The sequence below is a fragment of the Thermobia domestica genome, chromosome 5 (genome assembly GCF_964235325.1).
Source record: "Thermobia domestica chromosome 5, izTheDome1.hap1.1, whole genome shotgun sequence".
NCBI lineage: Eukaryota > Metazoa > Arthropoda > Insecta > Zygentoma > Lepismatidae > Thermobia > Thermobia domestica.
In genome coordinates, this window is record NC_137458.1 from 195261950 (window position 1) to 195287984 (window position 26035).

Consider the following 26035-nt stretch of genomic DNA (forward strand, 5'->3'; position numbering starts at 1 on the left):
GCATTAAATTGATCTGGCTATGTATTCTTATGACTGTGTGGAACCTGGGTACATCATTGTGGTCCAGAGTCCAATCAACATAGCATGCAGTAGCGGCACCGTGATCTCCACCCCTCAAGAAATTCAAGATAATGCAATCAGCTGGCAAGCTTATGGCAAGATTTTTGTCTGGAATGGGGTATAGTAAGAGCATACAGTTCATTGATTATCTCCAGGTCCAACGACAATTGAATCGATGAGTAGAAAAAGAACATCATTCCAAAAATTAAGGATAACATTCCAAGATAACAATTTCTACATAACTAAATATCCAATCCCATTACGTTTTTGGAATTTTGGGAAATGAAAGGTCTTAACAAACGCTACAAATATCCCATACAAATATTTTTACGTAAGCAATGGTATTTCCGATAAGCAGTTTTACTTTTCGTTTTTCAAAAGTAACGTGAAGGGGAATGTTCTTTTTCTACTCACTGATTCAATTACAAGTGACTATTATTCACAACTGATTCCAAAAGTTAGGCAGGCAATCAAGGTAAAACGCAAAGGGATGCTACACATGAAAATGCTGCTGCTGCAGGACAATGCTTCTACTCACAAAAGTCACCTTACCTCCACCGCTATCGCCGATGTCGGGTATGAAATACTTGAGCACCCTCCCTGCTCTCCAGATCTTGCCCCAAGTGTCTTTCACCTGTTCCCAAGATTAAGTAGCACCCGCGAGGAACGAAGTTTCCCAACGATGAGCATGTTATGCAAGCTGTCGAAGAATGGCTTCCAACACAGCCTTCCGTATTTTTTTTTTTTTTTTTTTTTTAAGCTAGTATTCATGCTCTAAAACATTGTTGGGAGAAATGCATTATAGTGAAAGGGGACTATGTGGGAAAATGAAAGATCTTCTATATCAGGAATTCTTGAACACTCCTCGTAATATCATTCAACACTGCCTACATTGTCTAATTCTCCTAAATATGCCGATTTTCCACCCTAAGAACGTGAAGGGGGGTCGGTTGACAACTCATATCCATGAAAGTTTGCCTCTGTCGTCTCCCGTGCTGTACGGAGAATATCTCACGAGGATACAGTATCTTTAGATTTTTTAAGGATGTGTTTTTGCGAAACCTTATCATTCAACACGTCTTCAAAGTTTGGCAATATTGTTGATGAACTTTTGGTGTTTCACGTTTTCTCAAGCGTGCGTTTGAGAGACGGCTCTACGAATCGTATACCGAAATCTGTCGATGTATCAAAGGTAAAGCAAAACATTTCTGTGATTGGTGAAGAGCCCAGGCTTCGCGAATCGTTATGGTCACTGCAGTTAAAGAAAGAAAACATTCTATGACCAAGAGTGCAGAGTGCAGACTTGTCAACACTTTACAAAAGTAAACAAAAGTTTCCAGCACATCACGAAAGTACGGCGCTGATATTAATTATGCAGCAACTTGGCACAGTGGTGACGGAACCGGTTTCTTCTTCTCCATCTGTAGTCTAAAACAGTGATGGGCAAACTACGGGCCAGATGCCACAGGCTGAAGCATTCTATCAAGTCCGCTATATGAGTCCTGATCTACAGAATTTAACTTCAGTTCTGCAAATCCAGGAATCCCACTTTAATCAGTATTGTGAGAAACTTGTAGAAATGCTGTACAAATTTCATTTACCACTTCCACTTTATAGTCTTTCAATCATAGAACTTAGTATTAAAAGATTTTTTTTTAGGAAAATGTATACGCCCCTAATTGTTTTTCTTTAAATATTGGCCCGCCAGAGTGTGTTTATTTTTTATCTTTTGACCCTAAATAAGTTTTCTCATCACTGGAATAACACCCAAGCCCTGTGCAAAACAGTTTCGAGGTTCACCTCTTCAGCAGGGGTCTGCAGAATCGTTGCTACCACCTGCTTGCTTGATAATACTATTAGCACTGTGGGTTCACTTAATAGTATGCATGCTTCCGATAGAAGAACATAAATTTATCGAATTAAAAAATTGGGGATTTTAAAAAAAAAGTTGGATCGTTATATAACAGTTAGGAAGCAGTTCTTATCAACAAACACAAGAGAGAACCATAATGGGAGCCAAGTTTTGCTTCTCATCGTTCTCTCTAACTTGACCCGATACAAAAAATATATTGATTTTATTCTATTTAAGTAAGATATACGAGGGGTATTCAGATGGAAAGGTGAAAAATGACACCGTGGGTATAATCGAAGTCTTTATTGAAAAGTAATTACCAGACGCCTGAGCACAGTTATCCCACTGTACTTTGAGCCACAGGATTCCCTGTTCCCAAAAATCCAGTGGCTATGATAGCAGCCAGTCCTCCGCTGTGTCTTTCAGTTCTCGTCCGAGTTCAAGCATTTGCCTTTGGGATGTCTTTTTAGCGGACCAAACAGATGGAAGTCTCAGTGAGATATGTCCAAACTGTAGGGCGGATGCTCAAACTGCTCCCACTTCAACTTGTTCAGTACACTTCGTGTGACCTGCGAGACGTGTGGACAAGTGTAGTTGTGGAGCAGAATCACTCCACTTTCTCACTGACTTATTGGAGAGACAGTCTCTCCAATATACAGCCACCATTCGACGATCAATATCAACCGATTAAACCTCTTCCCCAGTCAGAAATCGGATAATACCTCGCTGCTCTTCAATCGTCGAATTTTTCACGATGTTATTATTTTCTCACACGCACTACCAAGTCAATTCGACTTGGACGGAATACATAATTGCCTGATTCTCTCCTGCATCATGTGAGAGGCACCCACGCATGGGCACAACCAGGCCGGACACTACATTCTCTCCTTAGATGTCGTAGTACTTTATTCCAAAGCGATATATTCTTATTTCAACATACGACGTTTGGTTTCTACGACGTTTCGTACCTTTTCATTTCAAAATTCCTTGTATATATGACCTCGAAGTACGGGACTTAACAATGAGACCGCGAATGGAGTTTTGGTATACATTGTCCCGCACACATTACCAATAATTGCACATAATTACCGCCATTGTATATCCTTCGTGACAGATTGTGACTATGGGTTCAAGTCAGTTATGCTAACTTCAAACGTCACAAAATCCCATCTCGTGGTGTAGAAATTCCCAATTTGCTCTTGAATTTCCCACATTATGCTAATTATAAATTTAGGAAACTTGCAAAGTAAGAAAAACAGAAATACAAAATGTTATTTTCTGCGTCATATAATTATCCGCAAATATCGATTTTCTACGTTTATCGAATAGCTTTCAGAGAACGATTTTCCTAGAAAGAAGCAATTTAATATGTTTAAAAAATATATATATATTTTGTTTCCAAAACTTATTATTTCTGCCACTCCTTTGTGCCATCATCTTCTACTGGATGCAATGACAAAAAATAATATGGAAATAACAAGAAAAGGAAATAGAAAAATCTTCATTTCCCAGTATATTTTTTCAATGCCAGAGCACAATTTGTGTATGTTGGCGGCTGACAGCAATTTTTGAAAAGACATTTTCACTATCGCATGTGCTTTCTGGTAGCGTAAAATTACAATTAACACTGATTTCAGATTGAAGATTTACTAGGCTATTTTCGGTCCATAAATTTTTTTAAAAACCATGGCTATAACTTCTCCGTACTCCTTCTTTATCAAATAAGAATTCTGTCCTTATTAGTTACTCAAGATGATAATTTTTTCATTTTCATTACCGTTTCTGTTGTTTTTTTAAGGTTTAGTTCATAAGCATTAACCATTATTTGTATAATCATGCATCAAATTAAGCAATCATGTAATTTTCAGCCGCGGTCGTGAGATTTATAATTCATAAAATCCTACTGGTGATTTTCATTGTATCTAAATCAGTGACATAGCTAAGATATATATTTAGGGATTCCGACCTTTATACTGAAAATAAAAAGAGTTATCGAACTTACATTGCAGTGTGAGTTACCATCCCCGCCTTACTAATGTATTTCCAAAGTCCTGACCTGTTTGCTGGTGATGTCGCCAGGAATTTATCTTGAAGCAGCTCTGACAATGAGTATTATATACGATATATACGGTATACTCGTATATCGTTCAGATTAAACAGAAAAATACCGTCAACGTTTAAACCGGACACCTTACTGTGTGGAGCGTAAACGGCTGGAGCAATTGGAATAAATCCGAGATTTTAGACTGAAAACATTCTATTTCCAACAATTTTCCTTTTTCTGTTGTATCTTTATCATAACAAAGTTCCGGTCTTTTGATGCACCCAGTATACTAGTCCAATGATCTGCAACCGGTGTACCGCGGCGCCAGAATGCTATGGCAAGGTGAAAAATGTGATGCAAAGTTTTAATCACATTTGCGTAAGAAATTATTTTGAGAGTTATTATTATTGTTATTCCAATATGTTTCATATGCTTGTACAGTATTTCGTTCTCTGTCGTATTTTATTCTCTATATATTAATTTCGTCGGTTGTTGGAACAAAAAACGAAGACGTTTATGACTGCTACGCAGTGACGACATTAGAGGGGACCAGGAGAACGGTCGACTTCCGATTACATTGTTCGCTATCTGTCCTCGTGACAACCTCCCCAGGCATGCTGTATTATAATTAGAGATGCAAAAAAGCCGGCTTTTTTGAATCGATGGTTTTTTTCACATAAAAAGCCGGCTTTTTTGGGAAAAAAACGAGAATTTTGGAAATTTTGGCTTTTTTCATTTTCATGATTTTTCGATCTAAATAGCTTTCTTATAGTATATTCTGTACTTAGATAAGAATTCCATGACCTAAATGCCATATTTCGCTCTAAAATTCACCATCAAGATGGATGGAGCACATGTTTTACGAATTAAAGCTAACATGAAGAATGTAGTATTTGAGGGCAATTTTAGAGGCTATTTACCTTTATTTTAACTTTTGATTTATCGATATTTTTTCTTCTCGATATCATTTCAGTTTGTCGTCTGTTTCATTTCTAAGAGCTTAGTGCTGTAGCTTCTAACGCAGAAGTTAAACTTACGTTTTTCTATATATCCGTCAAAGCGTACGTTTTTCAATATATCCGTCTAACCGTACTTCCACATTTCTGTTATACTGTAGCTGTGCAACGATTTAGCAATAATTTTCCGGATACAACCTTGAATACTAATTTATACAAATAATCAGTAGCGGATTTAGAAACGTACTTTGGGACGGGTTTCTCTGATTGTTTCATTTTCTAAAATCTCCTAATTTTATTTGGGAGGAGCTTGAAGTTTATGAGTACAGGCATAACTAATACTGTATTTCGTTTCGTTTATATATTTAGCGATAATCTTCCGGATACAACCTTGAAGATCATTTTATACTGAGAATCAGTGGCGGATTTAGAAAAGTATTTTGGGAGGGTTTTTTTCTTACTAATGTTTAGTTTTTCTAAACATTCGTAATTTTTATTTGACGGCAGCTTAAAAGTTAATGAGTAAAGGCATAACTAATAGATATTTCGTTTGTTTTAGACATTCCGTAATTTTGGGGAACAGGCTTCAGTCCGAAAGACCGCCCCCCCTAACCCTCGCAAAACCGTCACTGCTGGTAATTAGTAATAATAATGATTTAAAAACAATAAGAAATGAAGTCAGCCAACTCACAGTACACGCACTATTTCTACTTCATAGATGGAATGAAGAAAAGTTTTGTCAGAATGGTCGAATGCTGAGTTGAATTCCGGACTTCTCGATAGAAGCGCAAAAGCTCCAGTCAATCATGTTTGTTGTGCAGTTGTATTTATCTTAACTTAAATATATTCCGTAGTCCTTTTTTTTTTGTGTGTGTGTGTGTGTTGGTGGGGTGGGGAGAGTTCCATAATGATATGAAGGGTGTGAGCCAAGAACATGGTAACTAACAAATTTTCAATTGCTGAGTTACGCAGCATCAGATAGGCAGCAACGCATACCGCTTCGTTTAATCCCTCATGTATAGACTTATGTGAAAAATCAGCTTTCCGACTTTCAAAATGGATTGTGCAGCAGAAAATTTCTAATTTCTTAAAATAGTAAAATTATGGGTTACCATGTTCTTATCTCACACCCTTCATGTTCAATCCCTCTTGTTAAAAATACAGAAAACTTGAGGACTGAATAAACCGTGATGGTGCTTATATAAAACTGTAGAATTTCAAGAATATACAAAACCAAAAGCTCTAGGTGTGCAGCCTTTAAGTGTATCATATAAATCTAAGTATTTTTCTTATGTTTTATTTTAATTTTATTTTGTTCCAAAAAGAGGGTATGGAATATTTTGAAGTAAAAATACTACATAGAATTTTGCTACTTATTTGAGTATTTTTTAAAAAGAAGTATTTACTTTTAGGGTTGGCTGGTTTACACCAGCTGTTTTTCTTCTTTTTTTAAAAAATAAACAACTGGTTTAAACCGAAAAAAAAATAAAAGGTACGAAAAATGCGAATCGTGTGAACTTCATGGTGACGTTTCCATACATCAAACCATCTGTATTAGTTTTATTCCCTTTTCACCTTTTAATCAAGGTATTCCATGTTCAATTCTCGGTCGAACCACAACCTTTCTTTCATGCGTAAACAAAGTAGCGGTTCGGATGTCACTTTAAGCGAAAGTCTTCTCTTTGATAACCTCGGTATTACGTAAGGATGTTAAGCCTAAACATACGAAACGAAACTAAATTGTATATTTCTGCATGCCTGAATGCCTGTTGTTTTATAAAGAAGCCAAGGTTGCTTAAATATACTGATATAAATTGACAAAATTTATCGATTGCCTACGTAGCTTCCAACATTAGCTTGGATTGTATTTTCAATTATATGTACGCACTAAATTTGTAATTTAATACCTCAGTTTTAGCGTACTGATTATGATACGTTGACCTTTAAATTTTACATGCAAAGCAATAACAGGATTTTTTCCGTTATTGTTTTACATTTAGAGTAATGACGGGATTTTCCCGATGGCTAGGGCGGGAGTTTCTCAATTTAAGAAATTTACTGACCGGACTTCTTTAAGCTTATGTGACCTCTTCCAGCATAACCCCGTTGTTGCATAATAACACCAAGGCGAAACAAACTTATTTCTGTCAATATTTAATATAAATACATAAAGCAAAATATCTAAACCCCAAAAAACCTGTTTTAAACCAAAAAAGCCTAGTTTAAACTCCCCCCAAAAAACGGGTTTTTGGCATTTTCAAAAACAACCATGGCTCTTGCCAACCCTGCTTACTTTTGTATGTAGGAGGTTAAAAAAAAATCTTATTATATACATTGGTTAATCCTTTGGAATTCATAATGTAAATATGTTGAGAAGTAAAACTGTTTGAAATATCTTTTCGAAATTCATGGTTTATTTTCGAGGTTTTATATTATTATCGGCATCAACCACTAATTAAATGACTTTTTGTGTTGTAGAGAAGCGAAACAAAATCTGGTTTATCAATTTAAAGCAGAATTTTCAAAAAAGCCCAAAATTTCCCAAGCAAAAAAAGCGAAGCAGAAAAAACCGAGTTTTTTTTCCAAAAAAGCCGGGTTTTTTTTCCGAGCCCTCGCATCTCTAATTATAATACAAGTTTTTTGGTACAGAAAAATATAACTGGGTTTCCAGAAATATATCTGCCTATTTACACACACCCCGGTGTTTCGCAAAAACTACAGAAAGCTAGTTATAAGATATCCGAACTTACTGTTAAGACCAATAGATCACACACAACAGCTGAAACGTTGTTAATGCTACTTGTAAAAAGATGGTGAGAATAGACCTAGGCTCAGCTAATAATGAAATTACAAAATTTCTCTTTCAGCTGACAATCAGTCTCCGAGTTCGTGTTCAGCTAGGTAAGGGCACGAAAGATGCAATTGTGTTATTGAACGGACTTAGTGAGCTGCAGTTCGTAGAAGGAGGGACTATAACAGAGGCCAGATGTTGCATTGATGTCATTCTCCGTTATGTTCGTTTGTTTCGTAGAGCTTTCGGTCCAAAGTTTCGTTTTATGAATGTCAATGCTTGTCCGCATCGTACAGCTGCCGTGGCCGTCTTTCTTGAGGATGAGGATATTCATTAAATCTTATAGCCAGCGTATTCCCTGGAGTTCAACCCCATAGAGCATGCTTTTGGGATGCTCTAGGGAGACGTGTTGCCCAGCATATACCTCCACCAAGTACTCTTCCAGACTTTCGACAAACTCTCACGGAGAAGTGACAGCCCCTGCAACAAGAACTGCTTGTCAATCGTTTCCAGTACGCCACGTCGATGTTAGTAGTGCGTTTCTCTTCGAGGAGAGCATACTCCATACTGAGTCCTGCATGTGAATGCTCTACTGTCCTAGTCTTTTTTGCATTCTGGACATGAGGTTCGACATAAGATGCGGTTTCCTTAAATATTGGCAGTATTTGATACACTGTTTTAGTACAGACACACCATGAACAAAATGACTATAATGTTACCTCATGTATTCTATTGCTGACCCTAACCGACATTCATGAAACCTGATATATGAGGGTCTTAGGTCATTTAAGTTTGGGACACGAGTGTATTATTTTCTTACAACTTTCTAAAAGGATTGTAAATTTGGTGTGTACATGGACTTAAAGTAAAAATGAAAGCATGCATTCAATACATACCTACATATAAAGGTAAACACAACTGTTAAAACAGTATTCCATACAAAATGATTTGGACGCAAGATTTAACCTTACAGAAATAAAACAGTAAAGAATTCTTGTAATTATGCTACAATTGCTTTTAATCCAAGTGTTACGGTTACTGTAACCTATATCAAATGCTTCATATTGTAATATACTTATTGAATGCCATGTTTCAGTGATGAGCACGGGCGTCATTTCAAATCGTGTTAGATTTTAGCCGGTGGGGTGGGGCAAGATCGTTCACCGACATAAGAATTTGACGCTTTATATAGTATAGTAGTATATAATTTATTAAATGGTCTGTATTTGTGAAAACTAGGAGTGACAATTACCCTCTATGCCCTCCCAAAATGTCGTTCCAGGTGGTGAGGATTTTTGCCTTCTAAATCTGAGATTTTTTTACGAAGCTTAAATTTTAATTGAGTCACTCAAAAATTTGGCATTCTTAATAGATACCATTTATTATTATTTTCGTTTACATGTTACTAATGACCAAAGTAGCCTTAGTCTCCTCTTAAGAATATAGAATAGAGTAGAACGAGAAATATTTAAGGAATACTCTTATTCATGATACGAAGCTAAATCTGCTGATACCTCAGTTGATTAAGTTATGATAAAAAGGCAGCTGAAACTTGATCCAAACCAAAATGCTCAAAACTTTTAAATACCTTTTTCTTAGGTATGCTTGTGTTTGAAAATAATTGAATTATCCAATGCTTCATAATGGACTAATATTTTATGATAAAGGGAAACATTCCTGTAAACACTAAAATGAGGGAACGTGTGAGCGCGTCATGACACGGGTTCTGCTGAAGCTCTAGGCTACTCAATCAAAAAATATGAAAATGTTAAAAAAAAAAAAAAAAAAATTCTCATAACAGACAAAATGTTACCGGATGAGCATAGAGTAACTCTATATAAGCATGGGCGTCTCTTGAATATTATAATTGATGGGCACAATAAAAGAATTATAATGCCTGTAGAGTTAACTAAATTTTTGTTGAAATGATAAGGCAATTGGATGGATATTTGAATTAAAAGCTAGTGAGTTTCAATTTTTAAACTTTCAAACTATGCTATGCATAAATATCCAGGGTGTCTACTGGTCATGAAAGTCATGAAAAAGTCATATATTTTGCTTAGTGGTCATGAAAGCCATGAAAAAGTCCTTTATTTACCCAACTGGTCATGAAAATCTGAAATCTCAGAGTATATTTTTATACTTCATACTTTTATACCTCATATTGCATGTACTGAAACAGTTGTATCAGGTCAGTAATTGTGAGAATTTCCCCCACCAGTTAGTGCTGGCTAACTGGTACTTTACTGTCTTCCTAGCTGCTTCCCATTTCATCTTCTAGTCTCTGTAATATAGGAACAACTTTTTACTGTCCAATTTTCTGATCTGCTATTTCTTTACTTCTAAGAAATGTAAATTGTGTATTTTTGGGCCTTTAGACGTATGCAAATAATCCTATTCGTTTGAGTTTGCATATTTTAAATTTGATGATCTATTTTTTTAAAACTAATTTCTTTTATAATTTGTTTTGTCTTTTTAAACCGCAATTAAAAATTTGTTTACTGCCTTTTAAATTGCTCTTGCATTTTAAAATTAGTTGTCAGCTAATCGACATTATGTACATTAGACAAATAAGAACATAACGTGATCTTCATCTTAACCGATGCACCACTGATGGTAGGGGTTTATTATTACTAATGGTAAATTTTTATCGCCATGGTCATGAAAATTTGAACAAAAAGGTCATGAAAAGTCATGAATTTACTTTCTGGTATTGCAGTAGACACCCTGATATCGGAAGTCTTACAGAACGACTAAACCGTCCTTCCATTTGTCGACGGGGATTAGACCAAAAAATGGTAAGATATATCGAGAAGTAGTTTTCGAAAATCGATTCAGCGTCTCAAGAATAGGTACCATCTTATCCTCTGTTAATCCGCTATTAAAGTCTTAAGTGGTAAAAGTCAACCTTATGCAGTCTCAACATTGATCGCCTTAAAACTAACAGTAATAATCAAAAATCTTTTCAAATGACAAGTTACATGGCCTTGAGCGGACTTTATGCTGCATCCAATAGTAGTGAAGCGTCATTTTTATTTTGGAGCAGGTGACAGTATATAGACACACGGACTTTTCGCACTGCTATGATTATTGTCAATGCCAGATGAGCTACCTGGAAACATCTCGTATCATTGGCTACCACTCATGTAACTTCTCACTTGAAAAGAGCTGCAGAACACGTTGTTGCTTTTAGGAATCAATTCAATATTGAAAGATTATAGAATCCTCATCCACATGGTATTAAAACCGAAAGCATTATAAATTTGCTATTACTTCCGGTTTCAACATTGATATCCATAGAAAAAACGGTAAGATATATCGAAAACCAATTTTTTTATTGATTCAGCGTCCCAAGATAGATTCCGTTTTACTCCATTAATATCCTGTTCAAACAGAAATGGTAGAAATTCTTTCAGGTACCATTGATTGGCATGAAACAAAAGCTGTACTAGATATTGACAAATAGTTTCCAGAAATCGATTCTGTGTCTCAAAAAAAATCTGTATTTCCTTACTATAATCCGAAATTGTAATATTTTACTACTGTTTCCGGTTTCAGTATTGATCTACATAGAAAGAGAGAGAGAGAGAGAGAGCGAAAGTAAGATATAGAAAGAAGCGATTTCTGGAATCTATTATGCGGCTGAAGAATAGACTTAATACCTCTGATAAGTCTCTATTTAAACCGGTCAACCGAATCCGGTTTCATGATTAATCGCCATAGAATAAAAGCGGCAATATATAACGACAAGTTGTCTTCTGGAATGGATTGAGAGTGTCAAGGGAAGATATCATCACCCGTGTCTGTCTGCTAAAAACAGAAATTTATTACTATATTTTTTTAAAAGATTAGAACCTACATGAGTGGTAGCCAATCATACGCCATATATCTAGGTACTGCGACAGATATTGACAAAAATCATAGTAGTACAAAATTCGTGTGTCTGTACCGTCATGTGCCACAAAATGACAACGTCGCTTCACTGCTGTTTAAGGAGTAGGAAACCTTTTCTAAGCTATTTAACTTGGCGTTTGAAGAAAGTTATAATTAAGGTTCCAATATCGATCTCCGTACAGGGAGAAAACCGCAAGGTATATCAAGAAGCGGTTTTCTGGAATTGATTCGCCATCCAAGTATAGATCCCATTTCCTCCGTTAACGCTTTTCTAAAACCGGAAGTAGTATAAATCAGCCTTTTACGGTTTCAACACTGATTACCATAGAACGAACGCAGTAACAGATAGCGACAGGCGGTTTTCTAGAAGTAATTGAGCATCTCGAGAAAATATACCATCTTCTCTCTCTCTCTCTCTCTCTCTCTCTATCTATCTATCTATCTATCTCTATGTCTATCTATCTATCTATTAAACCGGAAATGGTAAAGAAATTACTACTGCTTCTAGTGTCAGTATTGATCCCCATTGAGATAAAACTGAAAGATATGTATGAGAATCTGTTCTCTGTGATCGATTCAAGGTTCCAAGGATCCATCTCATCTTTGACCAGTTTAAATAGGAAGTGGTCAAAGTAGACAATTTCTGGTTTTAACGTTGATCTCCATACACCAAAATGGAAATTGATAGCGAAAAGCAGTTTTCTGTATTCGATTCATCGTCCCAAGAATTTATTTTTTTTACTCTTATCTTGGCACTAAAAGCAAAACGAGTAAAACCGAATACTACTTCCAGTTTCGTTGTTGATATCCATAGAGCAGAAACGATAATATATAAAACTTTTTGTTGTGTATTCAGCGTCCGAAGAACATGTTATCTCTAATCTTATTCCTCTATTGTAATCGAAAGCTATATATCTTCTGCAACCAATTTTAATATTGAATGTGCATAGTTTCGAAGTCTACCGTATTCACATTGTGAAAAGAAATACTGTTGTTGTCTCTACTACAGTATTATATAATTCATTATATCTCTTTGCCAGCACAAGTAGACCACTTGAAACGAATTTTCATCGTTGCGATTCTCAGCAATTTTATCGTCCTGATATGAGAATTGTCAGCTTTAATACCACCATAAATTGTAATATTTGTCCCTTTCCCTGTCCGATGTATTATCGCCTCTCCCACAATACAATTTGTTCAGCAGTGATGGCTTAACCTATTTTTGTCTCCAGTTATGTTATTTTCTTCTCTATTATTCCCTATGGGCCCTGGTTCGATTACGCCAAATAAATTTTGTGGTGGACAAACACCGTGTGCATGGGTTTTCTCGGGGTTCTTCAGTTTCCTCCCATTTTCATTCCACCATTTCATTTATTACTCACCATTACTGTCTTCTTTTGCCTAGCCGGCATAACCGTGGTACGTAACTGTAAACGATTTTATTTCATTCCCTATGGGCTCTTTCGTTTTGCGTTTTGCACAGCTAGGGTCGCGTCCTTTCCAACACAAATATTTTGGATAATTTTAGTTTTCTTCTTCAGTTCTCTTGTAGTGTTGGGTACATTGGCATTGAGTGGAGGTGTATTTAGTGAATTCGTTGATAGCCCATAGAAAGGAATTTTAATTTCGGATACTCTTAGAAGGATACTGGATTTCCGCTTTCATATTCCCTAGTGGTTACATGGTTAGCATGCGCGCCTTAAGTGCGTGAAACTCGGGTTCGATTTCTGGTGGGAGCTGATGTGGTTAGGATCCCGCGTTAACCTGTATTTCACGTTTCCTATAGTCTCGGTGTTGTACAGGATGCTAAACCCTGAATCAATCAACAACTCTAAAGATCTGAAGAAAAGGATGAATGTGATGCAGATATGTGAAGAAAGAAAGAAAAGCCGAAGACATAATCTACCAAAGATGGAGTAAGGTTGGGTGTTCGAAATCAATAAGTTTCAAGTGCGCTAAGTGAAAGATGTTTTTGCGCATTGAGAAAAATAGAAATTGCCCTTACGATTTGCATACAAAGTAAAACACATATGAAATACAGAAGGAGAAAGAAGGGACATAATAATAATAAATATTATCATTTAGACACCAGACTCGGCTCAGGAGGGAAGTCGTTTCCGTAAAAATTAAAAATTTTGTCGCATCAAACTGAGAGAAGAAGTGTTACTTACTGTTCTTATTTTCGTTCTCAACAGTTAGAACACAAGAAAATTTTTCGTCTGTTTGAAGCAATACCACTTTACTTTTTACTGTCGTAATTTACCTTACGAGCCGCCTTTGGTAGACACCTTTAACATATTGTGCTCGTATTTTGACAGTTGAATAATACTAAAATACATAGTCCACTAGATAATATACTGAAATTCACAGGTTTTCTTTATTTTTTCGATTATACAGCTTCGGGTTATAAACATAAATATACCTAGGTATTGTCTTCTTACAAAACGTCATTTGTATGTTTTATAGCACTCCAATTTAAAAATATACAAATTTGCTTTTTCTACGATACAAATGCACAAATATATAAATTTACGATTGCAGATGAATACCTGGGATTGAAGAGGTTAAATAGAAAATATCGAAATATTGCTAAACATGAATATATTAAAGCAATAAAAGTATCAAAGAATCGTAATATCGTAGTACTGAATAATACCGAAATATTGAAAAATATTGAAATATCGAAATATTAAAAACATCGATCTTAAAAGTTTTCGATACTTAAAAATATCTATCAATCGACATATCGAAATATCGCACAGCTGTAGGTGGGACCTGTCACCGATTATTTTGTTTTAACCACTGTTCCTTTTCGAGGATGTGGTTTCCCCGTAAATTTTGTAAGATTTCATCACTTTGACCGTCACCTAAATGTTGTTACTCGCGACACACTCAGCACACTTACTACTTTCACCACGCTCACACCATATAGCCGAGCGTTAATATGACCTCTTTGGAAATTAGAGTTAACTTATTTTACTTTATGACCATTTGCTCGATACAAGCACACACTATTCTACTGAGACTCACAGAATACGTAGTTAGCCCTATCACCACCTCCAACAATCACGGACTGCGGTCGCTGCCTGTCCTTCGCGACATCTTACGTGTTTCCTACTCCATATGTTTGAATTAATTTAACGAATCCGTATACGACATATTGGTATACTACCATTGTAAATTTTTTATTTATTAAAGGTTAAAATAAATATTTAGTTTATTATGTTTAAACTAATGAGTTCTGTTCGACAAAAGAAGGGAATAAAATAGTGTGAAATTTGGAACACCTTATGTAGTTATGTATGAATCTGTGATTGGCAAATGTGTTTGTAAGGCTTAAATCTTAGACCATTCTAGTGTACCTCTAAGCATACACTTGTTTCTGCTCTTGTTCAAATGAATTAACTTTCGCTTCAGACACTGGTCCCAGACCTTTTTATCTGGAGCAACAGAAGGTCGAAATACGTGTGCAGATAGAAACAATAATTGTGTCCCGATAAGATCATGCGCTGTATATGTTTTACGCTAGCCTCGCTTCCATTCATTTATCACAATCTTTGTTTCTGTTCCCATCGTTTCTGGAAGTACGAGTTTCAAACATATGCATACACGTTTCTCCAATTGCGATCAATGCTGCCCCTGATTTCAACCCACCTTCTCCTTTACTTACAGAGGTTGTTCAGCCTACGTTTGGCCGATTTCGTTCCTTCCCCCTCCCGGGCAGAGTGGACTCACCCGACCTAGCTCGTGGCGTCCTACAGTGTTGTACAGTGGCTTCCTGGGAACGGAGTTGTTTTTCCGCGCGGACGACAATAACGCACAAAACAGGACCATTGTTGTGAATGTTGTGTTAAATTTGTTTCCAAGTGTGTGGGTTTCCGCTCTGTGACCAAAATGCCGCCCAAACTAAGCCGGTTTTGAGAAGGCTATGTTGCGGCTCTTTATGACGCCCACTTTAGTGTTTCTATCATTAGAAAACAGTGCAAGAAGAATGGTTGCAACATCAGTTTAAGTGGAATAAAAAATGTTATTAAAAAGTACAAGGGCAACGAAGCTCCACCATTTGGATCACCAACGAAGATGCCTAGGAAGCGGGAATGCACCAAGGCCACCTCCACCATGCAGAGGAAACTTCGCAAAATGGCAATGCAAGAAAATCCGCCAACACAAGGTGTATGGCTAATCGTCTTGACGTGTCTTTCGGAACTGGAAGCCGGACGTTACACCATCAACTCAAGCTGGAAACAGTCATGAAAGCTCGCGGCCATCTTGTCACGGATGCCCACCAAAAGGAATAAAAGTGTAATGTCCGGAAGCTGTACAAACGGCATCTGGCAAACGTCGTAACGCTCGATGAAGCATGGATTTACCTTTCCGACTGCGGCAAACCGAGAGCCATCATGCACTGAGAGAAAGGCGCCAAGAACTTCAGAAGGTGGGTCCGTGTCTAAAGAATCTTTCCCAAAAGGGTTCATGGTCGTTACTGACTACTGTTACCGAGGTAAACTGAAGATTCGTAGGTAAATTCGTAGTATTTTCAGGAGCAGATCAGAGCCGATCTACGAACATGAGATTCCAACAATGTACGGAAATGACGCCAATCTGGTGCGCATTCACATGGACAAGGCCTCATCACATACCTCACGATCGTCCCTCGTATTATACAGGGAGATGGAGGAGGCAAGTGGTATACAAGTGATACCTTTCATTGAGGTACCTTTTAAATCTCCAGATGCAAGTCCTGTGGACTATTGTGGACTTAGATTGCTGGAGCGGGCTTTGGGAAAATGAATTCTTCTAAATTTTTAGATAAGTCGAAATTGGCCAAATGTAGACTGAGCAGCCTCTGTGTGTCATGTGATAGGCAGGCTTATGAGAGTCAACGCGACTGCGCAAACGAAAAATTCAAGGTTGTATCGGTACCAACGAGTACTGTGCAATTTTACTTCTGTGTTTTTATTCCCCCGCACGACTCACATCCTCTTTCCACTCCCTTTACGCTTCTCCATCCCGTAAGCAGGGCAGTGCAAATAGATGCGGAATGCGTCATATTTACACACCGTTTCTTAGTTAAACCACCAGGCCACCACCCCTTAGTTAAAATGTGAGACCACCAGGAGGCAGCTAATCGGCAGAGCGTACACACGGTTTACACACATTCTCACATTTTTCTATAATTATTGGGACCTTCCCGAAATTCGCCCAGGATGCCCAGGGGATCGCCACGAAGCCCCTGTAGGCTTAAAAATTGTTGGCACTGGAAAATGTCCCAACAGTTTTTCCTGTCCCAACTGATAAAGTGTTAAACCATATGTAGGTACCAACAAGGATAGGAATGCGGGAACACACACACACACACACACACACACCATTCGACCCTTCTAACGGACGTGGTCAGTTGTTATTAAAATGAAAAATTTCTTTGTATTACTTGTACAAAGAAATATAGTAGTGGAGATTAGTATAAAGGCACTAGGTTTTCCAACCCCAGTAGCACATGTTCATTGGCAGCTGATGGGTAAATGAAATTGCGATATCGCATCGTGAATATTCGAACTAAGCCCAACCTCGAGCCGTGGAATATTATAGATGTCGATGTCGATCGATGATGGCTTTCGATGTCTGATCGATATTGGTATTCCTTCTAGATGTTGATCGACGTTAATTTCAGATGTGGATCGATATCACTGCTAGATGTCAATCTATATCTCTTACATAACATCCACTACCATATGATAGAGTCGCAGATCCTAATAGTAAACATATATTTATTACTATTGCAGGGTGCCTACTGATACTTGAAATACTTAAAATTAACTGGAAATTTGTATCGATGCTGTAAATGTATTGGAAATTACTGTATAACACTGGAGAAATGTAAAAGTTCCCTTTGAGACCCTTCAATATTGCACCGTTATCATCTGGGTGATAGAGCTAATTGACCAGTCATTGAAAAACTATATAATTCGAGAAAGAAAATTAATAATATTTATAACACTTTAATTTTGACATCAATCAATCCTGACTATGGTGTTAAAAGGCTCTCTCAGAGACACATTCTTTTGCGATCTGGGACTTTGTTTTTGGGTAATCACTATTTCATTTTTCGTACTAACCTGCCTTCTAGACTTTCATCGTTAGTACTCCTTTCTACTACTACTTTCATCGCCATTTTTTTCTTTCTTCAGATGATCTGTTAATCGGCTTCTTTGGAAAAGTTAATTCAACAAGAATTTCTTTCCTGTCGTTTTTAATTTGTACTTTGTTTGGTGTGGATTACGACAGACATTCTGGGAGAAATAACGTCCAGAAAAAAAAAAATACTGTTCTTTCGTCGATTTTAACTCACCGATTTTTTCTCCAGTTTATCATGTTTTATTGGAATTTTTTTTTTAGCAAAACACTGGAAATATCCAAGTCAACTCCAGTAGACACTGTGTATAGTATTGATTGTAGTCATATAGAATAGCAGAAATTTGCTAACTGTTGCATATTTGAAAATACAGATAGTATATGTTTGTCCTAGTAAGAGATAATAGTCAAGTTCAGGAGGGTTCCTTTACACCATGCACAATGATTTGAACAGACGCTGTTCCAGTAGAGCAGTTAGACGCGCCTGAATTGGTGGCAAACTCGATTGAGTGTAGGAACGTTTGTTTTCCATTTGTTTTGTTCCTGGATGCAAGTTGATATGAGCAGTTACACCTGAAACAGAAGTGTGTCCCATTGACTTCCGTATTAATTACACTGTTCTACAAGAAAAAAAAAAGTTCTATTCCTGGGTAACAAAGTAGTGATTCTAAAAGGATTTTCACTCCTGAATTCAAATCTGATTTTAGTTTTTCTGCATCAGGGATAGTTTTGGAGTAATCAGCACGTAATGTTTGTGTTTGTAAAGTATTACTATATATTGTTGACACTATATATTACATAGAATTGTAGGTATGCGAAACAGCTGTCGACCGTACATAATGGTTTACTATTTTCTTTTGTACTGTCTCTCTTGTCTGTAATGATACACCAGCAATAGTCTGCCAGCATGGTAAGCATCCACTTCCCTTCATAGCATTTTTCAATGGTAGATATATCTTGATGAAATCTTTCTGTGTTCATCGGAAATGTCACAGCAATTACTGGGGAAGTAATCCAGATGTGAATCCATGATATGCACCGTGAAGGACATCTTGCACCCTAAATCCTGATAAGCTGCAAGCATTTCATCCACCATCTCCTTGTATTTAGGGTCCCGTCTTCTCCCAAGGAAGTTTTGGGTTACTTTCATAAAACTCATCCATGCGCGCTTTTCTTTCTCTGTGAGACATGTCTCAAAACCTCTATCTTTCTGCAGTTCTCGTATCTGCGGACCTACAAACACGCCCTCTCTTATTTTTGCAGCTGACAGTCGAGGAAATTTGTCAGCAAGATATGCAAAACCTGGCCCATTGGGATCCATTGCCTTAACAAGCTGTTTAATAAGTCCAAGTTTTATATGTAGGGGTGGAACAAGAACATTTCTAGGATCTACAAGACTGTCCCGTTGCACATTCTTTTCACCAGCTGTCCAATTGCGTTTAGGCCACTCCTTTTTCACATAGTGGGAAGTTCTTTCCCGACAATCTCATTCACAAAAAGCATGCATACTTCGTGTAACCTTGCTGCATCCCTAATAATAATGCTATTACCTTGAAGTCACAACACAACTTCGACTTATGTTCACTGTACTTATTCACTTTGTTGTATTCACTTTTTAAGGTCAATATCTTTCTGAAAATTCCATAACTCTCTTTGATAAAAGTGGCATATGCAACTGGGATTGAAGGCAGTTTATTCCCGATATGCAGCAATACACCTTTTAAGCTATTCTTCGAAACATCCAAAAATAATCTCCATTCACCAGGTTCGTATGTTATGTGCAAGGCTGTCATTAATCCATGAACATCATTGCAGAATGTCACGGAACTATCACTGGCAAAATAAGACACAAAAGCACGTTCTCTGTTCCTGAAGGTTATGTTGGTTGTTTCGTGGAGGTTATGTTCCTTCTTTTTTGTTTACTGAGTCCTAAGTCTCGCACTAAATCATTTAAATCATCCTGCTGTAATACACGTGGCATGGGAGTACTCGTGCCTTGATACGGGGGATCCCTTCTTTCTTCCGGAGAAGATGTAAGTTCTGTAGTGCTACTTTCTTCACTATCACTCATCTCTTCTATATCTGTGGGCGTTAAAGGAACTAGTAAAGCTTCAGAATGTGCCACAGGTTGTCTTGCTGACGGCAGATCCGGATAAACAATATGTTTCTTTGATTTGCTGTTCGTGAATCCCTGAATTTTGGTTAAGCAGAAATAACAGTCTGTCAAATGGTCCCTTGGTTCCCTCCAAACCATCGGTACAGCAAATAATGAAACATTTTTTCCTTGCCACCACTTAATTAATTTACAATAATATGTAGCACAACACATATTAGGTGACCACTTCTTATCAAAATCACCAGCTCCGACGCCAAAGTACTGCTTATGTGCTTTCTTGATGATGGGTGTGATTTTCTTCCTGTTCCTCACGAAGGTGAACTCGCCACAAACGTAACAGAAGTTGTTAGCTGCGTACTTACAGCCCGAGTGCGAAGCATTTTTTTTTTTTTTTTTTTTTTTTTTACTTCACTTAAACACAAACAAAATTAATCCACAGCATTCAATTTACATACAGTAAGTAGTACTAACACCCGATAAAATACCAGATTCACACGCTCAGTTTAATTCACAAACTACTCCCAACATCACATTGCAACAACAAAACACTGTCGGGCAAGTTTTGCCAACCTCTGAAAACTGAAAGCTGTCAATGTTGCAAGGTCTTACTTTCCAAATTCCCTTTTGTCACCAAATACTGTGTTTAGCATGTATATGAATATATGTACATGAATGCTTGAATTACTCGTAAACTATCCCTGACGGATCAAATCGGATGTCTCATTTGAACTTTCATGTCGCATTCCTTTCATAGTACAAAATTTCATTTCAGAAATACAACCCTTGTAAAACAATGTTATCATTGTATTTGTAATATGCATACGGTTATACGTCAAAAGTAAGTTGATCAGGCTCATTCCGACAGTCAGAAATCGAGTAAATTTTCGTTTCTTATTATATCCTTTCGGGTATCAGTAGAGGCATTTATTACCCTTAATTGTAAATACAATTTTTCTGCAACTTTATACTGTAGAGGTTAAAGAAATAACGCATTCATTGTAAATAGAGCTCAGGAAGCTTTATCAAATATTCTAAATAAGATTTTGAGGTTCGGAGAGAATCACTAGGGCTAATTGTCAGTTTCTGATAGTGTAATACCAGCTGTAGACTGGTCTTCACATTGAGTATACTACCAAAGCGAGGTTTATTACTAGTTTAAAATTGTTGACGTCTCACTGTAAACACGAAACAAAAATGTAGTTATTTTAAGATAAACTGTAGAACACCCTAGCGCTTTTTAATTCAGTGTACGCATATAAAATAGTAACATTATCATTTCCAATTTCTTTTTCAGATGTATGAGACGAGATTACTTCCTCATGAAAGGGACCAGATTGTAGTTTCAATAATATTTACCAACCGAAGCTTCTCGTTAGTAAAACAGTTAGATTTTAATGTCCTAGATACTCCAAATATACGACTACTTAAAGGGGTAAGTACGCTTGTTATACTGAGAAGTAAATGAATACTTCAACGGTTTGTATAATGAATTGCAAATCTGGATCTTTATTCGAGTCCAAAACTTGCATCAGAAATAATTATTCACAAAAGACGATAATATTCATTCACTATAATATAATATCAAGATTGTATACGTTATATATATTTAAAAAAAAAAATGCTTCTCAGATTTAATAGACTGTTGCGAGAACTATCATCGTTAATTTTAATGTACATTCTGTGTGCGTCCTGGCTGACTTACATGGAAGTCGAGCTGGGCTATACTTTTACTGATAAAAGATAAGTATCAATCAAAAATTTACGTGAAATCAGAAAAGGAGAATCACTATAACCAATTCTGATTCTACCAGAAACATTTTCAGTAAGCAACGGGTTTATCCGTTCTACTAATCACGAAACTAAACAGTGATCTTAAGTTTGACGCGCTTTCTTCATAAATGGTTTATGTATTTAACATATGTGTCTCATTTTTGTTATATATATGTATAATGATTACTACAGGAGACAAAATAAAACAACGTGATAACCAAGCTCAGGAATGGAACTTCCAGCACCTGTGCATTGATAGCTTCACTAATGGCAACCTGAATACTTAGAAAGCTATCTCCACACAAATACTGCTTCCCTGCAAATTGTGATATCGTTTAAACTAAATGAAGTTTTGTTTCAACCTCATTACAAACAACCGCTATAAACCACAATATTAGGAGTTATTTTACAAACAGTAACTTCAGCAATGTGATTAAGTAACATAATATGAAACCTATTGTAGGCGGACTACACACATAAAAGCTCGAGGAAATCATTAAATCAAATGCATCCGCAGTTTAGTTAATTATATTTGACATGTTATAACAATAGTTCTACATACTTACTTTGTTTGGTGTAGATTCACAAAGAATTAAAAGAAAAAGAATAGTGACTACCTCCCTCCCCCCCCAAAAAAAGCCATGCAGGTCTGAGTCTCAAGCAGCCATCTTACGCAATGGGATGTCGCCGTTCCCGCTTCTTTTACGAAGCCTCGCCCACAGGTCTAGAAGCCTGGCCTAAAATGTAATCTTGAAACCTTGAATTCATATAAATATTTATTTATTTTCGTCTCCACATGCACTCTCATTGGCTGGAGCATTATTATGACGTATAAGTCTATGAGAGTGCGTTATCGCTTCAGTTTTCACGGGTAAGGATTAAACGTGAACAAAGAATCCATTGTAATGTAAAATGAAAGAAAATGCAGAAAACTAAATACACCTTTTCGAGTCAATTGCACAAATAAAGTATATGTTTTAAAAATTGCTTCATAATAAAAATCACTATAAGATATATATGGAACACGTAAGAGTTCCGTGGACCGAAAAAATGTTCGAAGCATTGATGTACTAATAGAATTTGAGGATATCCTTTCAAAATCACATTATTTTAAAACAAACTGTGGGTTATAATTAATCAGGTTTTCGAATGGCATCGTACCATGTGTCATGATTCATAAATTCTTGAAGTTTTCGCGAGAGATTTTTCTTTCTTAATTTTGATTCTCCCGTTAGGGTTCTACTTTTAGATGTCTTTAGGAAAGATATCTCAGAAAATACTTCATGTCCTAGTCTGCTATTTGATAAGTGATTGAAATACGGTTAGTAGGTGCATGAAGATAAAAATTATTTTCGAACTATATGTATCAAATATGTCATTTTAAAAAAATAATTTAAAAAATATTTACGAAACTCCTGCTCGTATTCATAATACCTTTGACGTGTCGTTCATACGTCATTGTCTTTAGAATAAATCAGGCTTTCAAGTGATATCGTATGAATCGTCCTTAAATTCGGGAGAAATTTTCTGAAAATTAGTTTTGTTTTTGAGGTAGGCACCCTATCAGGGCAGTAGCTATATGGCTGCACGTAAGGTAGTTCGAAAAATACTACGTGCGTTACACTGTGTGTTTTCGAAGCTATATTAAAGTATGGTTAGTAGATATATGGGATAGAAAAGTTTTTCGAATCATGTACAACAATTTTTGCGGGTAACAACTTGTAAAGAAAGACAAAGAGGGTTTATAAATATGTAAAGGGTAACATGTGCTCATATTAGTAAAACTGGGAAGGTAGGGGACGGAAAAGCACAATTAAATACGAGTAACTATCATTAAGTGAAAATGCCTGATTAGGTAGCAACGGTAGGTACAACAGTTTTCATCATTACAACTACCTGACGTTGCTAAATTACACAGAGGATGCAAAAGTAGATATAAAGTTATAAGAGTTCTTGTTTTCTTTGTTAGTAGTTATGTATTCTATAACTAGTTTTCTATTATGAAAAAAAAAAAAAAAAAAAAAAACAATAGCGTTTTGAGGTTACAATCAAGATCATACAGGAACTACAATGAAATAAAATCCCTCATGTTCTCAGAGTGCCAGCCTTTAGCATTCAGTGGCAGCGTGGTGAAAACTATTACAACACGCGTTATTTCAAAAACTAGTATACCATGGAGTGGCGGTGATTATCAGTGTAAAGGACGTCATCCATACGCCATCCAAAAATGCATATCTCACCAAGGTGTAGAGAGTGCATAAGGAATTCTCTAGAGCGCATAATTCCCAGACATGTTCCAACAGATTTATCAGATATACGTTTAAATGGAGGGGATTCAATATAGGCAAAAAGGTAAACTGTGACTGCACGGAACACGTAATGTGTTTATGGGAAATTGAATTGAAGGTGAGTCCAAAGTGGTAAAAGCTAAGCCTTGATCACAGTGGACATGTAATGCGTCGACGGGAAGTCAAGAGTGTTAGAGACCGCCAGTTCCTCGGTTCCTGGTGCTCAGAATAACAGGTAATGCGATGTACTGTTTCACACTTATAAGTGTAAAAAAGCACGAAATATACCGAAAAATATTACATCAGTATTCCGAACACGAGGATCTGTTTAACTGGTGATGCTTAAAAATTCGTAAGTATATCTGAATAGTTGGTTGTTAGTTATTGGATAACGTGTATAATACGTGTAATTTTTTTCATGCTCTCAGACGGCTCTAGATCTGAAACTGAAATTTTGCCACAAATCGATATGAACTGTTTCCTTATTTTAACCCTTAATACCGCAAGGTATTTTAGTTACACAAAACCGCAAGGTGTGTCTAATGGACACATTGCGATTTTTCACCTCATTTCGTTTTCAATACTTTAATATTTTATTTTTTCTTAACTGTAAATTTGTAGAAATGTGCATTTAAAATCAATACATTCTAACATAAGCCAAAAATGTAATATTCAGTGTTTCTAACCCCTTTGCATTACGAAAGATAAGCCACAAAAAATTTGTAAAAATAAAGACAAATGTATTCTTCATAGATATATTTTTTGTATATTATTGACATAACATGGATTAAACTGTACATTGATCATCAAAATACTCTAATATAAGGAAAAATATATAATACTCAGTGTTTCCATCTCTTTGTACTACCAAAGGTAAACAACTACTTTGAAAAACTGAACACTAATGTTTTCTTCCTAGACTTGTTTGGTATTGTTGACAAAACATTCAACACTTCACACATTTAACATCACTACATTCTACATTCTAATACAAGACAATATATATATATATATATTGTTCAGGGTTTCCACCCTCAAGTATCTAATATATGATAAGCGACTCATTTGAAAAACTTTGAAAATATTTAATATTTTCTTAGTACATATGTTTTGATATATCATTGACATTACATTTTTGTATATTTCCCCTTTAGAGTTACCCATGGAGCATTTCAGACACTTTCTGATAACACTTGAGTGCTCAGGGCAGACATTCTTCTTGCAAATATCACACACTTGTCTCTGCATTCTGCACTTTTTGGGGTTACACATGTAACATCTTCTCTTGGGCGTAGATTTGAATGTGCCAATACCTGTGGATGATACACTGGACTGAGCTGCCGAAGTATCACGTGTCACGTCGATTGCAGTAAGAACAGGTCTCTGAAGTCCTAATTTTCTTCGATGGATTTGAGGGAGAACCAAGGTTTCCGTCAACTCCACAAGAAACATGTCGTCTCGAGTTCGCTTTTCTTATGTTCCACTGAGGATTGATATTCAACCACACGACATAGGCGGCAACAGCAGATACATCCAGAAGATTCATGAAGAACGCTAGAGGCCATCGATTGGTTTTCCTTTTGCAGGAGTAGCAGTGTACTAATTGATCTAAACTATCAACGCCGCCTTTTGTTTCATTATATTACAGTATTATTTCTGGCTTCTTTTCTTTATCAACAACTATATCGTCAGTGTTGTGCATGCTTGACAAAAGAGTAACAGCCCTTTTCGGTTTCATGCAATAGGAAACTAATATGAAATCAGTTGTGAACCCGAAGATAGATGATTGCTCAACCCTGTTCTTGCTTGATTTGAATTCTTCAGGAACAAATAATTTGTTTTTTCTCACAGTGCCTACTATTGTTAGACCGTTTCTTAGTAAGGTTTTTCCGAATTCCATGTCTGTGAAAAAATTGTCACAAGTTATATTTCAGTTAGTTCGATAATATGGTTCCGCTAACGATAAAACAACTTCTGTAGCTAACTTATTTGCTCTTTTCCTTCCTTCTTTGCCTAAGCACGGTATACCTTTCAAAGGATAATGGGTTTTGGAGTCACAAATTTTCATACCGTACTTATCCAGCTTTGACGGCATGTATTATTTGAAGAGGGAACAAGCTGTTCATCGACTG

The 26035-nt window shown here is 36.5% G+C and overlaps 1 protein-coding gene across 2 annotated transcripts in view; it reads left to right on the forward strand.

The window, feature by feature from the left end:
• The window catches only part of g (adaptor-related protein complex 3, delta 1 subunit-like garnet), an 895910-nt gene that overhangs the window by 825694 nt on the left and 44181 nt on the right, over positions 1-26035 (forward strand). For both annotated transcript variants that reach the window (XM_081759537.1, XM_081759539.1), the window contains exon 22: positions 21140-21277. In XM_081759537.1, the coding sequence (XP_081615663.1) occupies positions 21140-21277 (138 nt within the window). The remainder of the gene's footprint in view (positions 1-21139; positions 21278-26035) is intronic.